The sequence below is a fragment of the Nothobranchius furzeri genome, chromosome 8 (genome assembly GCF_043380555.1).
Source record: "Nothobranchius furzeri strain GRZ-AD chromosome 8, NfurGRZ-RIMD1, whole genome shotgun sequence".
Taxonomy (NCBI): Eukaryota; Metazoa; Chordata; class Actinopteri; order Cyprinodontiformes; family Nothobranchiidae; genus Nothobranchius; species Nothobranchius furzeri.
Window position 1 is genome coordinate 75,827,904 of NC_091748.1, and position 13,065 is coordinate 75,840,968.

Below are 13,065 nucleotides of genomic sequence, written 5' to 3' on the forward strand. Positions count from 1 at the left end.
TACCGTCTGTGCAGCACAGGGGCATGTCATTAACATAAATAGAAAACAATAAAGGTCCCAAGGAAGAACCTTGAGGGATGCCTTTAGATATTCCAGTAAAATTTGACTGACAGCCCCTGTACAACACTCACTGGCGACGATGGTGTAGGTAAGAGTTAAACCAAAGTAAGGATGATCTTGAAAGGCCAATAGCATGCACTTTATCCAGTAAAAGATAATGGTGAACTAAACCAAATGCTTTGGAGAGATCTAAGAAAATGGCACCAGTGCACAATTTATTATCAAATCTAGAGAATACATCATTGGTAAATTTCAAGAGAGCAGTGGTAGTAGAGAAATATTTTCTGAAGCCAGACTGGCACTGAGTGAATAAATTATTATCGGAGAGATAGTCATAAAGTTGACTGAAGATTAATTTCTCAAAAACTTTAACCACACAGTTGATTATTGATATAGGCCTGTAGTTATTCAGAATTTCTGAGTCACAGGCTTTATACAAAGGAACGACTTTAGCACATTTCCAGGCGAGGGGCACTTCACAGGCGACAAACGACATATTAAAAAGCACAGCCAAAGGGGGTTATATATATATATATATATATATATATACATATAAGTATATGTATACATATATACATGTGTGTGTATATATATATATACATATAAGTATATGTATACATATATACATGTGTGTGTGTATATATATATATATATATATATATATACATACATATATAGCATATATGTAAAACTCCAATGTTTGTTGTAAATCATTCTGTAATGAAAACTGACAAATGTGTAAAGGTTCATAAAATAACATTGCATAATACAGGAAGCTTTCTACAATGATAAGATAGCAATTATCGATAAATGTAATTAAACAACACTTTGAAATTGCCTAATTGCCCCTTTAAAAGCTGCAGCCAACTAGAGGGCCCTTGTTTGTTTAGGCCTACAGAACTAATGCATTAATTCCTAATCCCGTCCAAGCCAGAAAACCTCGTTTGACTCACAAAGTTCAGATGAGGCCTGAGCATCGAGACGGATGATTTCCTGTAACAGTTAATGGTATTTATCCATACGTGTAAACTTCCCTGCTGGTAAATGCCTCCAGCTGGCCATGTGGCTGAAAACAGATGTCGCTGAGCAGCTGATTTACGCACACAGAAACATTTTCACATCCCGGTGGGCGATGGAAGACCCTCCTAAGTAGCTCATTCAGCTCCGTTCCAAGCAAACAGACCTGTTTGTTCACAGCTTGCACGCTTGAATTAATGCATGCGTGCGCATGTGTGTGTGTGTGTGTGTGTGTGTGTGTGTAATCTGATTTATTGCTCAGAAACAGCTACCTGCTATGCCACCGTTTCTTATCTACATGATATTTTGTATTAACATTATTCTTTATGCCATTTCCTGTGTAAAGTCCCCTGAGGGGATCTGTGAGTTATTTTCACTCATGTATGGAAGTAACCCCCCCCCCATCACATAATACAACAGGAAGCGGCTCAAGCATTTCTATTGTGTCCGGCTCTCTGTTGCACTCAGTCACGTATCTACTTTCGCTTTCCCAGCCATCCCAGGCTCACGGTAACATCAGCTCATTAAAATCCAGCCCAGTTCAGATGACATAATTGCCGATCATGTCATCGATGGTCGTCACCGGGGCCAAACCGAAGCCGACAATGGTCTTTGATTACACCTCGGTGCTATTTTGGGCCGAGCTGACTGTTTAGATGGCAGATAAAACGTGGAGTCTCAGCAGAATGCTTATCATCTGCAGCACATGCTGGTGCAGACAATGGGGACTTTTGCAGGTATTGTGTTGACTCACAATGACCGTGACTGAAACGTGTGGTAGTTTAATAATGAAGCCTTGCTTAAGAGCTTTTATATTTTTATAAGTGAACCGTTTATTTCTGTTTTCCCTTTTGTACGGCTGAACAGGTGTTTTGTTAAATGTGTCGTTTTTACTCATGAGGTTTAGCTTGATGCCCGGTAACAGCGGCAGGATAATCGTGGTGATTTTTCACCTCGTGCTCCACTTCCAACAATCTCTAGGATGCACCAGATTACTGAAAGGCTCTAAAAATAATCCTGCCAGATATTCCTACAGTGTGAGGTGTGTTAAGAGCATCCGGGTCTGCGCAGATGCACGCTGGGGCCGCTCCGATCATGCTGGGTTGTCGTGGTCTGGTTTTACAGGACCGGCGAGCACGCTGCCTGTTGAATGTGATGTGTCAGGAAGAGAGGTGATGGATCCATGCTGAACGCCCCTACTCCACCATGTTTCTTTAGCCTGAAGTCACGTTTCTTCTTCTTCTTCCGGCTCTTGGAGGGTGCAGACACTTTTTTCCTCTTCTCCTCCATATCTTATCCTCAAGGCCTTTGTCTGTCTGTGTGTGCTGGGCGCACGGCTGCTTCTGCATTTTTTCTGGAAACTGAAATTCACTAAACTGGATCTTGTCAGTTGGTCTCTCAACGCGATTGATAACATTTTTTCAACGACGAGAACGGGAGAAGGTGCTCCCAGATGCCCCTCCATGACAGACCCAGTTGGACACATCATGGACTCCTGGAAACAGTGGAACTTGATCTGTTTATCTCAACTGTCTGTGGAGGACTCTGAAGACGTGTGGATATTCGGGGTGTTGGTGTCAGGTTTCCTGCTCATTGGCCTTGGAGGCTACCTGGCTTACCGGAAAATTAACGAGCTGTCGAGGAATACTGGCCTGATCCTGGAGCTCAGAGACGGTTTACACCGCGCTGTGAATTCACAGACTCACATAATTGTCGAGATGAATCATAAGCTTGGGACTTTGGCCTAGATTCATTCATTGGCACAAAAGATGGATGCCATCAAGGAGAGAGTGGACGAATCAGCACGGATTGGGATATATTAATGTCCATTATTGGGATTCTGAGAGGTTGAGGACCAACAAACTGTAAGACAGAGAGGAAATGATCTCTGTCTGGCCCCAAAACACTTTCTAATCGGAATCTGGCGTCCTTGAGCCCTGCAAGGCCCCAACAAAAACTCCCCCCTCAATGTGGAATGTGCTGTCGCTATGGCAACTCAACTCTGTCTCCTATCCCAGCCTGGGCGGGACTGCGGGAAGACCGCTGAAACGTTCCAGGGTCACTGCAACCCTCCAACCCTCAATGCTCCTCCCCTATCTACACTGAGGTGATATGCGCTGCTTCTATCGTGGCTGCAGGAACTGAAGTGGGAATAGTCCCAACCCACCACCCCACCTAGTGGACACTTATGTTGTGTTGTCTGAAGTCTGTTGCATATCTGTCTGAGGTGGTTTTTTTTTTTTTTTTTTTTTGCAGAGCAAAGCTGCCCTCCCGGTGGAGGGTAACTCTGAAGTGCCTTTTTTTTCCCTCCACCTGAACCAATCCTCATGTAACCCTCTGATCTCTATTAAGGTAGCGCAACTCAGGGTTGCGAATGACCACAGTCACCAATTCTTATCATGTGTCTTGCCCATGTATGTCTGATCTCTGAATTGTGTGTACTGAAACTCTAATTTCCCTCTGGGATTAATAAAGAATCTTTGATTGATCGATTGATTTTATCTGGTGAAATTTCCCACCTGAGTGGGGGATGTGTGGGATTGGTTCACGTGTGGTGTTGTGTTGTACTTTGTAGCTGCACACCAAACACTATAGGGTCAAAAATGATGTATCAGCGTTTTTTTGTTTTGTTTTTTGTCCCCACATGTGAGATCTGCATGGAGTGTGCTTGTTCTGCTCATGACGTTTTCTCTGGGTTTGTCAGGTTAATTAGAGCCTCCACCGGTGACCGTCATGAATGTCCTCTTCCTCTTGCCCAGTGACTGCTGGAGTTAGGAACCAGCTCTCTGTAATCCTGAACATACTGACGGATGGATGGACAGTTCACCATTTATTCCCTCCTGATTCTGTAGTTAACAAATGAAATGATTATTTTTTTACAAAACACAAAACTTAGATGTGTCATTATTTTCCAGGAAAATGAAAGCTTAGTAATTTTTTTTCAGAGCACTGCAAAATATCAGAGCTGGAGGATTTATTTGTAATTTTCTATCATTTTAAATGCAAACAAGCTGCTATCATTAAAAATGAAAACAAGGGTTTTAAACACCATATGAGCATCAAATGAAGAAAAATTGCTCAAACATAGTTTTGTCTTTTATTTTTGAATGGTTGATGGTTATTAAATATTAACAGGATGTGTGCAGGATCACATTTTGGCGAGAAACACGTCACCGTCATAACTGGTTATCAGTTATAGTTAATAATGTGGTCAGTTTGTGTTTAAATATCAGTTAATTGCATCAATGGCTACGTATTTGTTGTACTGTGAAGTGGTGCAAAATCTCCTATAACAAGTCATGTTAAAAATTATAAAACTAGAGCAAACAAACAAAAACGAGCAAATTCCTAGAAAACTAAATGAATCATTCTGAAGCATTTCTAAAACCTGGACTAAGAATATCCACATTCGGGTTAATTCTGAATCCTGGTGATGTTCTTATCTACTTCTCACAAATGCTGTGACTCTGTTTTATGTGTAGAAGTCAAGTAATGATGCAAAAAGCTAAAAGTTCTGTTATTCTGATATGACATTTAAAGGCAGATGTGAAAAGAAAAGCTGTCACTCATGTAATTATTTCTTTGCTCCCTAAAGCTTTTTATAATAAAGTTCAAATGTGTCGTATTACGACTAAAATAAGACATAACGGTGACGATGACTCAGCAAAGTTTCCCTTCATGTTCTGATTGGTTCATGTAATCTTAACCCTATCTCTAAAGGACAGAACATCTTGTGGGATTGGTCTGGATCTCCAGATGAAGCTAATTTAAGTATTTGGTAATTTGGGGGGGTTCAGCCAAATGTCAGTGCGCCCCAGGGCAGCTGTGGCTACATAGTAGCTCATCACCATCAGTGTGTGAATGGATGAATGATACACTGTAGTGTAAGTGCTTTGGAGTCCTTACGGGCGCTATACAAGTGAGGGTCACTTATCATTTTTTCATCAAATACAAAACAAACCTTTATTTATCATATTGTTATTGACATGTAACAAACTTTCTTCATCAGATGGTCTGGCTGCTTTCCGCAGCTTCCTGCAGTCCGAGTTCAGTGATGAGAACATCGAGTTCTGGGTGGCCTGTGAGGACTTCAAGAAGATCAAGAATCCAGTGAAGATGGCCACCAAGGCCAAAAAGATCTATGAGGACTTCATCCAGTCAGAGGGACCCAGAGAGGTCAGGGACTCCATGTTCTCAGTGGACATGTGTCCTCTTTATGCAGAAGCTTGTTTAGAAGTCCGTCACCTCCTCTGACGGGTGGTTTTACTTTCCTTCCCCCACCAGGTGAACATTGATCACGTCACCAAGGATGTGACTCTGAGGAACCTGGTGGATCTGTCCCCCACAACCTTTGATCTGGCGCAGAAGAGGATTTTTGCCCTGATGGAGAAAGACTCGTTTGGTCGTTTCCTCCGTTCTGAGCAGTACCAGGAGCTCCTGGTCAACTAAAGCGGAGTCAGACAGGGAGGTGGGGGTCCACACTGGTTTCATACAAATCAGGAAAATCAGTCAAATGTCATCATGTAAGACAGAATAACAACAAAACTCCTAAAAGTTAAAAGTACATTTTCTAGGGAAGGACCCACCTCCCATTAGCAGGTTTAGTTTCTCCTAAAATTACATCAGATTTAATTCAAATGCATAAAAAAGAAATGTAGAACCTCATAATAAAGGAAATGTGCAAGAACACATTTTCTTCCTATTTCACCCCCCCAAAAAAAACAGCTGCTTATCCTTTAAGATGCAAACAAACATATTTAAAAAACCCTTGGATGGTTAGATGCGTTGAGGCGACGAGACCTGGAACGGACACTTTTGACTCCCCAGGACCCCCCCCCCCCCCCCCCCCCCCCCAAGCAGGAAAATGTGTGAATGAGGGTGGGGGTTGTTCTCTATTAGGGATCTCCGAGGGTGGGGTGGGGTGGTGTTGGGGTATCCCAGAGTAGCGTTTTGTATCTGGCGTCTGTTTCGTATTCTCCGAGCGGATGCCCCTCTCTTGCAACCCCCTGAGGGGTTGTGCCTTGTATCCGCGCTTTACTAACAAACTCCTGCTTTCACACGAGTGCACTTGTGACTCAACAGTGCTGACGTGTTGCACAGTGAAGCAGCTCTGCAGTTGCCACGAAAGAGCAAGTAGTTAAGATGGAAGGTCGGAGGGATTCCTGGTAAATAAAGGAGTAAACAGTGGAGGATTCATACAAGGAGGGCTCTTTTTCCCATGTGATGAAACCAAAGTTGGACTGGGGTGTTTCTCAATGTCAAGGCGCCTGGCATCGCAAGGTGATGCCTTGCGAGGCCAGGGGCCTTGCTTACAAGGACGCTGTCCTTCCTTGGTCAAAGAAAACGGTTAAATGGAACAGACTTGCATCACGTCACCACGGCTTCTATGGCGGTCACGTAACGTCACGTGACACGGGAGATTACGTTATATTTTATATGTATTAGTTTCAATATAAATATATAACGAGCCTTTTACTTTTTAAATTCTATATATGTTTATTAAATAAAAAATATAAGTGAGTTACAACCCGCTAGCCACCGACGCTGCAACTACTAAGCAACTAACCAACCATAGATAACTTCTTTGGATCTAAAAAAAGACATTTTAAATTAGCTGACTTACTTTTAAACTTGAAAATTGTCCCCGAAGTAGCTGCCGGCTTCTGATCTGCCGTCTTTTTGAAAATACCGCGGTGTATTGTGGGTAATTTTTGACCAAGGCTAGGCTACAAGACACCTCCCGTTTATCCTTGCTCAGCTAGCTAAACAGCTAACAAACGGAGAACACACGCCTCGGTAGAACATGAACACTGGAACCGATTGGAACACGTCTTGGTGGCTCCCGATGATGTATCTCCGAGGCAACCGGGGCGGGGCCAAGACATCAAGGCAAGGTTCCTTGACATTGACAAACACCCTGTATGTTTGCCGAATCCCTAAAAGGTCAAGATTAATACAGGGGAGGCAGAACTTAGAGGTATGCAGCACTTTCCTTTCACTTCTCACCTGTCAGAAAAGTTAATGTCACATTTTTATGATCTCTTCTGGGGTTTTCTGCAGTTTTCAACAGAATAATATCAATTACTCTTTTAAACTACAGCTTTAAATGAACAGATGTTACGGAGAATCTGGTGTCGGAGTGTTCGAATGTACTCATTTAAACGCATTAAGTGGGATTCTATTTACTCTTTCATTCTCTTTGTATTTAACCATAAACATTATGTTTAACCATCACTAAAATCATCTATGTATTCAGCATTTTAAGCCCTTAATGTTCTTTTATCTGCTCAAAAATATCAGACAAGAAATTATAATCATGGAATTAAGACCCAACCATGAACTGACTAAGGTTCACCTCGGCACAGATTGACCAGTCTGGAGTCAGAACCTGAACTGTTAAAAATCACCTCCAATAAGGGCTTTTCTAGTGCTGAGTATACATTATTGCATGTAGCCTTGCATTTATGTTCTGTAGTGGATCATATAAAATATATAAATACATACTGTTTCTGAAGATGTATTTATTTATGTGTGTAAATATTCATTAAGCTAAACCCTATTAAGGCGAAGCTGGAAAAGATTTCTCCAGCTCTCATTATTGTTATAAAAGACCAAAAATTTGACTTTCAGTTGTTGCTTTGTTTTTTCTTCATCAGTTAAATGTTCCTTTCGGTTCTGTTGATTTAAAAAAGCAAGTTGATGCTAAATGTTTTTGGATGCCACTTTTAAATAAGATTCCCCTAATGGGACGTAGCACAGGATTGTTCATCTCACTTTGTGAGAACTCCAGAAAGGTGGCACACATTACAACGTAAAATTTTTGTGAGTAAGACTGCACAACGTCTCGCCCCAGCAGGACACGCTTCATCATGAGCGCACCTCCCGAAACCAAATGGCGCTTACACACTCGCATCGGCTCCACTCCGCCTGGACCAGGCTGGGATTGTTCTCATTTAGGTAACCTTGGATTTTCAACCGGACCTCTTTTCAGCCCTCTTTCTGAGGCGGTCTGCCTGGCACTGAACAGGTCCAACACGCCCACTGCTGACTGATTGGTCGACTCAAAATCACACCTATCATTAGGAGGGCTTCCCGATGCTGTGGAGTTAACAAGCCTCAGATTGAAGCCGTTTTACTCTGTCTCTTACTGCTGCGAGGAGGCACACACACACACACACACACAGTGCTGCCAGACACAGCACAGCAGGATGCAAACTCAGAGTGTTTCTCAATATCAACGCGCCTTGCTTACGAGGACACTGTCCTTCCTTGGTCAAAGAAAACGGTTAAACGGAACAGACTTGCATCACGTGACCGCAGCTTCCACGGCGGTTATGTAACATCACGTGACACGGGGGATAACATTATATTTTATACGTATTAGTTTCAATATAAATATATAATGAGCCTTTTACTTTTTAAATTGTGTTTATGTTTATTAAATTAAAAATATAAGTGAGTTACTACCCGCTAGCCACCGAAGCTGCAACTACCAAGCAACTAACCAACCATAGATAACTTATTTGGATCTAAAAAAAACATTTTAAATTAGCTGACTTACTTTTAAACTTGAAAAATGTCCCCAAAGTAGCTGCCGGCTTCTGATCCACCATCTTTTTGAAAATACCGCGGTGTATTCTGGGTAATTTCTGACCAAGACTAGGCTACAAGACACCTCCCATGTATTCTCGCTCATCTAGCTAAACGGCTAACAAACAGAGAACACACACCTCAGTAGAACATGACTATTGGAACACGTCTTGGTGGCTCCTGATGACGTATCTCCTAGGCAACCAGGGCGGGGCCAAGACATCAAGGCAAGGTTCCTTGGCATTGAGAAACACCCAGAGTCTCCATAAGCAAGACTGCTCAGGCCACTTTTGTCTAATAATGGAGACACTGCAGACTTCTTCTCGCTCTTTAGCACCGTCCATGTGCTCAGAGATGTGCTCATGACATCACAGACTACCCATGTGCCCAATCATGTTCGCATTCCTAAGGCGGTGTGGAAGGAACGCGGCTAGGCTGGGGTGGGCAGAACGAAGCCGATGCTAGTGTAAGTGGCCCAAGCAGACCGCAAACCAAAACAAAGGTGAAAAGATAAAAAAGCGCCACTGTTAACACTTTCTTTTAGTGTCAGCTCATGACTAGTAGAAGCTAACGTTAGCATTAGCAACACTCCTTCAGCCTTGAGTTGACTTCACTGAAACCAGTTTGAAAGCAATAGCCTCGAGTGCTATGAACTCTTTAGTGTTGCTTTAAATTAAAAACAGAAAAAAGGCAACTGAAGGTCAAGGTGACTTCTAAATATTTTCCAGTAAAAATTATTTATCTGCATTTCATATATCTGCAAGTTCAAACCAGAACCTGAACCTTCAACAATTCTCGATTTCCATTTGAGAGCCTTGCAAGATCACCCTGAGAGCTACAGAGAGTCTGCAGGCCACCTCTTCCTACTGGACAACGGGATCTTCAACGTGATTACGAAGAATACCAATTTCCTCACACAAGTCAAAGATTAATGAAGGGCTTCTGGAAGTCCTGTCAGTTTATATTCGACAATGGTGAAACTATTTGAGGAGGGGCTGGTGACTAAACAGCAAAAAAGTGAGACATAATTAAGGTGCTTTGGGACTAAATTGCCACTGTCACTGTACATAATCCAACTGTATTACCCATAGGAATATAAAAAAAAAAAAAATATATATATATATATATATATATAAAGTAAATCAATAAATAAAAGACAAACATAACAAGTCTGTGAACTCAACCAAACATTTTCTAACTTTTGAGATTTTGTGTCTCTGACCGCTGCAGAACAGATGCCGGACAGTTTCCGTACGGATGGACCGCCATTCACGCTGAATGCAGTTCATGAGCTGAATGTCAGGATTTCTGCTCCCACAAGAGCTCTAAATGATTTTCATTTAGACAGTGATTTGCTTAAAGATATACCTGTAAAAATAAAATAGAATCTCATACCCTGAGAACGTATATACCTGTCATTGATAATAAAACGAGCCGGAAAAAAAAATGTGACACGTTTTATTTTGAAATATACAGAATGCAACTCGCTGAAACACATCTCACTTCCTGTTTGGTTCGTGTCATTTCTTTAACTTCGTGAAAATCAGCGTGTGGCGTCCGGAAAATACAGACTCCATGCAGGAGCTTTCCGGAGCTCTGCATCTGGACCCACACCGCAGCCGATGTGAATTCTCTGACTGGACTCAATGATTCCTGATCTGGATGGAAACCGGATGGAAACCGGACCACATTGGGTGTGAATGAGAACTGTCTCAGACAGCTGAGAAATGAACTGAACATATTTTATTCCCCATTTTGTGTTTGCTTTGCTAAAATTTGAGAAAAAAAAGATACTTTTTCTAAACTTACTTTATTTGTAAGATAGCACAAATTACAAGTAAATGTCTATTTTTGAAAACGTACGAGCGTACAGAGTACGTAAGTTCAGCGACAAACGTTTTCCACACTCCTTTTGATGGCAATTCCTTTGTTATGAATTAAAATGACTGAAAACAAAAAGAAAAAGGTTTGTGAACCAGAAAAAAATCCTGGCGCGCAGAAAATAAAGTCTGAAAATGGAATTTTCTCATTAAACCTGATCACTTTAGAAGTTCGTTATCTCTCTTTTTTTAAAGCTTCCTCTAAATAAATTAATAAAACAAACATGCATGTGAGTAACTGAGTGAAGCGGAGCGGAAACAGATTCCACTGATGCGTCCAACACAAACACGGTCACAAGCCTGCGTGGACGCATCCGCTACTACATCAGTTCCTGGACTAAACGGAAAAAGGTCACGTGCCGTTGGTCCCAGAAGGAGGTGAGTGACTTTCTGACAAAGGCTTTCCTTACGGACACAATCACATTTACAGAAGAACTGTGGATGCACGTGTTGGTCTGAGACTTTCTATCTAAACTTTGTTAATCTTCTAGTTCAAGTAAATAATCAAAGTTTTATTTTTTTAAGGAAAAGTTATTTGAACAGCCTGTGTGTACACGAGGATTATATCTGCTGGCTGAAAGTGATGGATTTCTAACCAATCTCGGGGCTCTCCAACAAGCTGCTGGTTAAAAATAACCTTTTTCTGATGGATTGAGATCGTAAAAGTATACAATGCTGTTTGTTTATTCAAGCATCGTGAAAAGAGGAGCGGGTGTGGCTGGACCCATGTGCATTAGGTCCTCGTTAAAGCTGCTTTTATTGATGGTAAAAGTTCACGAAGCTTCAGGGATTAAAACAAACAAACTCTGGGGAAAATGTGTCACCTGTCTTTGTGAGGATCCACATGTAAACAAGACTAAACTGTCGCTGATGTTCATTTTTAAACGTATCTTCTAGTTTTGGCACGGCCACTGCACCTTCTGCTTGTTAGAATGGAGTTGCTAAGAGACCCCGCAGAACTGGACTTTGTCTTCTTTCTCTTTTTTGCGAGATGACGCCCAAAGCAACAGCATGTAGGTGCACTAAAACATCTGATCAGAAAACACTAACCTTCCACGGGTTCCTCCTCTGGTTGACGTCAAACACACACACACAACTCTAAATCTGAAACAGGAGCAAAAAGGTACAAGAGCTGAAAATAGTTCAACACACACCAGATGTAGCGAGTAAAATGAGATTTATTATCTTTGCTGCAACTTCGTCTCCTCTGTTCCCCTTGGTGCACATCAGTAGACACTTTCCATTTTGTCCTATGGCGAATCTAAATAAAATCAGTACGATTTATCAGTATTTTCATTCTTCACAGGACTTCCAAACATAACTTTCTTCAGGAGGGGGTAAAATAGCAGTGAGGTGCATGACAGCACAGGACAGAAGAATGTGCTTGTCAAAGTTTCACTTGCTGCAGACTGAAATGCTGGTTTCCTGCTAGGCGCTAAGCGCTGAAACACGCCAGGAGCGTCTGTACAGCCACTTCTGCAGCTCGACTCCAGCTATTATACATCTCTATAAATACCAGCCATGAATAACCTCCAGAGAGGCTGTCAAAGCTGTGGGGCGGCGCTCTTTAGGGGTAAGACGAAGGTAACTCGGCATAAAATCAAAGCGTGTGCTTGCAGAGACAGAAGTTTGTAATTTTCCAGAGTAACATTCATTTATTTTTGACGTGTTTGTCACATTGCTGCAGGTGAAATTACCTGATAATTAAACACAGGAGTCAGCGGCTGACGGCTACTGGAGGATTTATTGGAAATGATAACAAATGCCAAACAGGTTTGTGTCTCTAAACAAAGAGCAGGAGATGGTTTTCTCAAAGTTAGCAGACCTTCTGGCTCCAAACTCTCCTCTTCAAGCTGTTTTCTGACTATAACAAGGTTAGCATCAGGGATAATTGGATTCCATTTGTTGTTTTAAATAATTCAGACTCCTTCATTATCCATTAAAAGGTCATTTATTGTTTAAACATGTTTATATTGCTCAGCATACACCTAACATTTTGAATATGATTTGCTATGGCCACCCTTGAAGGGAAAGGAAAAGAGCAGTTACATTCACCTTAGTCCCTCAATGCCCTGATCAATGTCTTTGTCCTGTTTGGTTCTGAAGATGATGACAGAGATCTCATTTGTTAATCAAATCAATCAATTCAAAGATACTTTATTGATCCCAGAGGGAAATTAGAGTTTCAGTACACACAATTCAGAGATCAGACATACATGGGCAAGACACACGACAAGAATTGGTGACTGTGGTCATTCGCAACCCTGAGTTGCGCTACCTTAATAGAGATCAGAGGGTAACATGAGGATTGGTTCAGGTGGAGGGAAAAAAAGGCACTTCAGAGTTACCCTCCACCAGGAGGGCAGCTTTGCTCTGCAAAAAAACACCTCATACAGATATGCAACAGACTTCAGACAACACAACATAAGTGTCCACTAGGTGGGGTGGTAGTCATAAACACATGAGACGCCATTTCGTCACATCCACATACCCTCAGTGAGACCTCCAACGATGGATC

The 13,065-nt window shown here is 41.8% G+C and overlaps 1 protein-coding gene across 1 annotated transcript in view; it reads left to right on the top strand.

The window, feature by feature from the left end:
* rgs5a (regulator of G protein signaling 5a) overlaps nt 1-5,631 on the top strand; it is a 10,704-nt gene extending 5,073 nt beyond the window's left edge. Inside the window, exons 4-5 of the mRNA XM_015971159.3 lie at nt 5,087-5,253; nt 5,362-5,631. Of these exons, the coding sequence (XP_015826645.1) occupies nt 5,087-5,253; nt 5,362-5,526 (332 nt within the window). The 3' untranslated portion in view covers nt 5,527-5,631. The remainder of the gene's footprint in view (nt 1-5,086; nt 5,254-5,361) is intronic.
* Nucleotides 5,632-13,065: the final 7,434 nt, after the last annotated feature.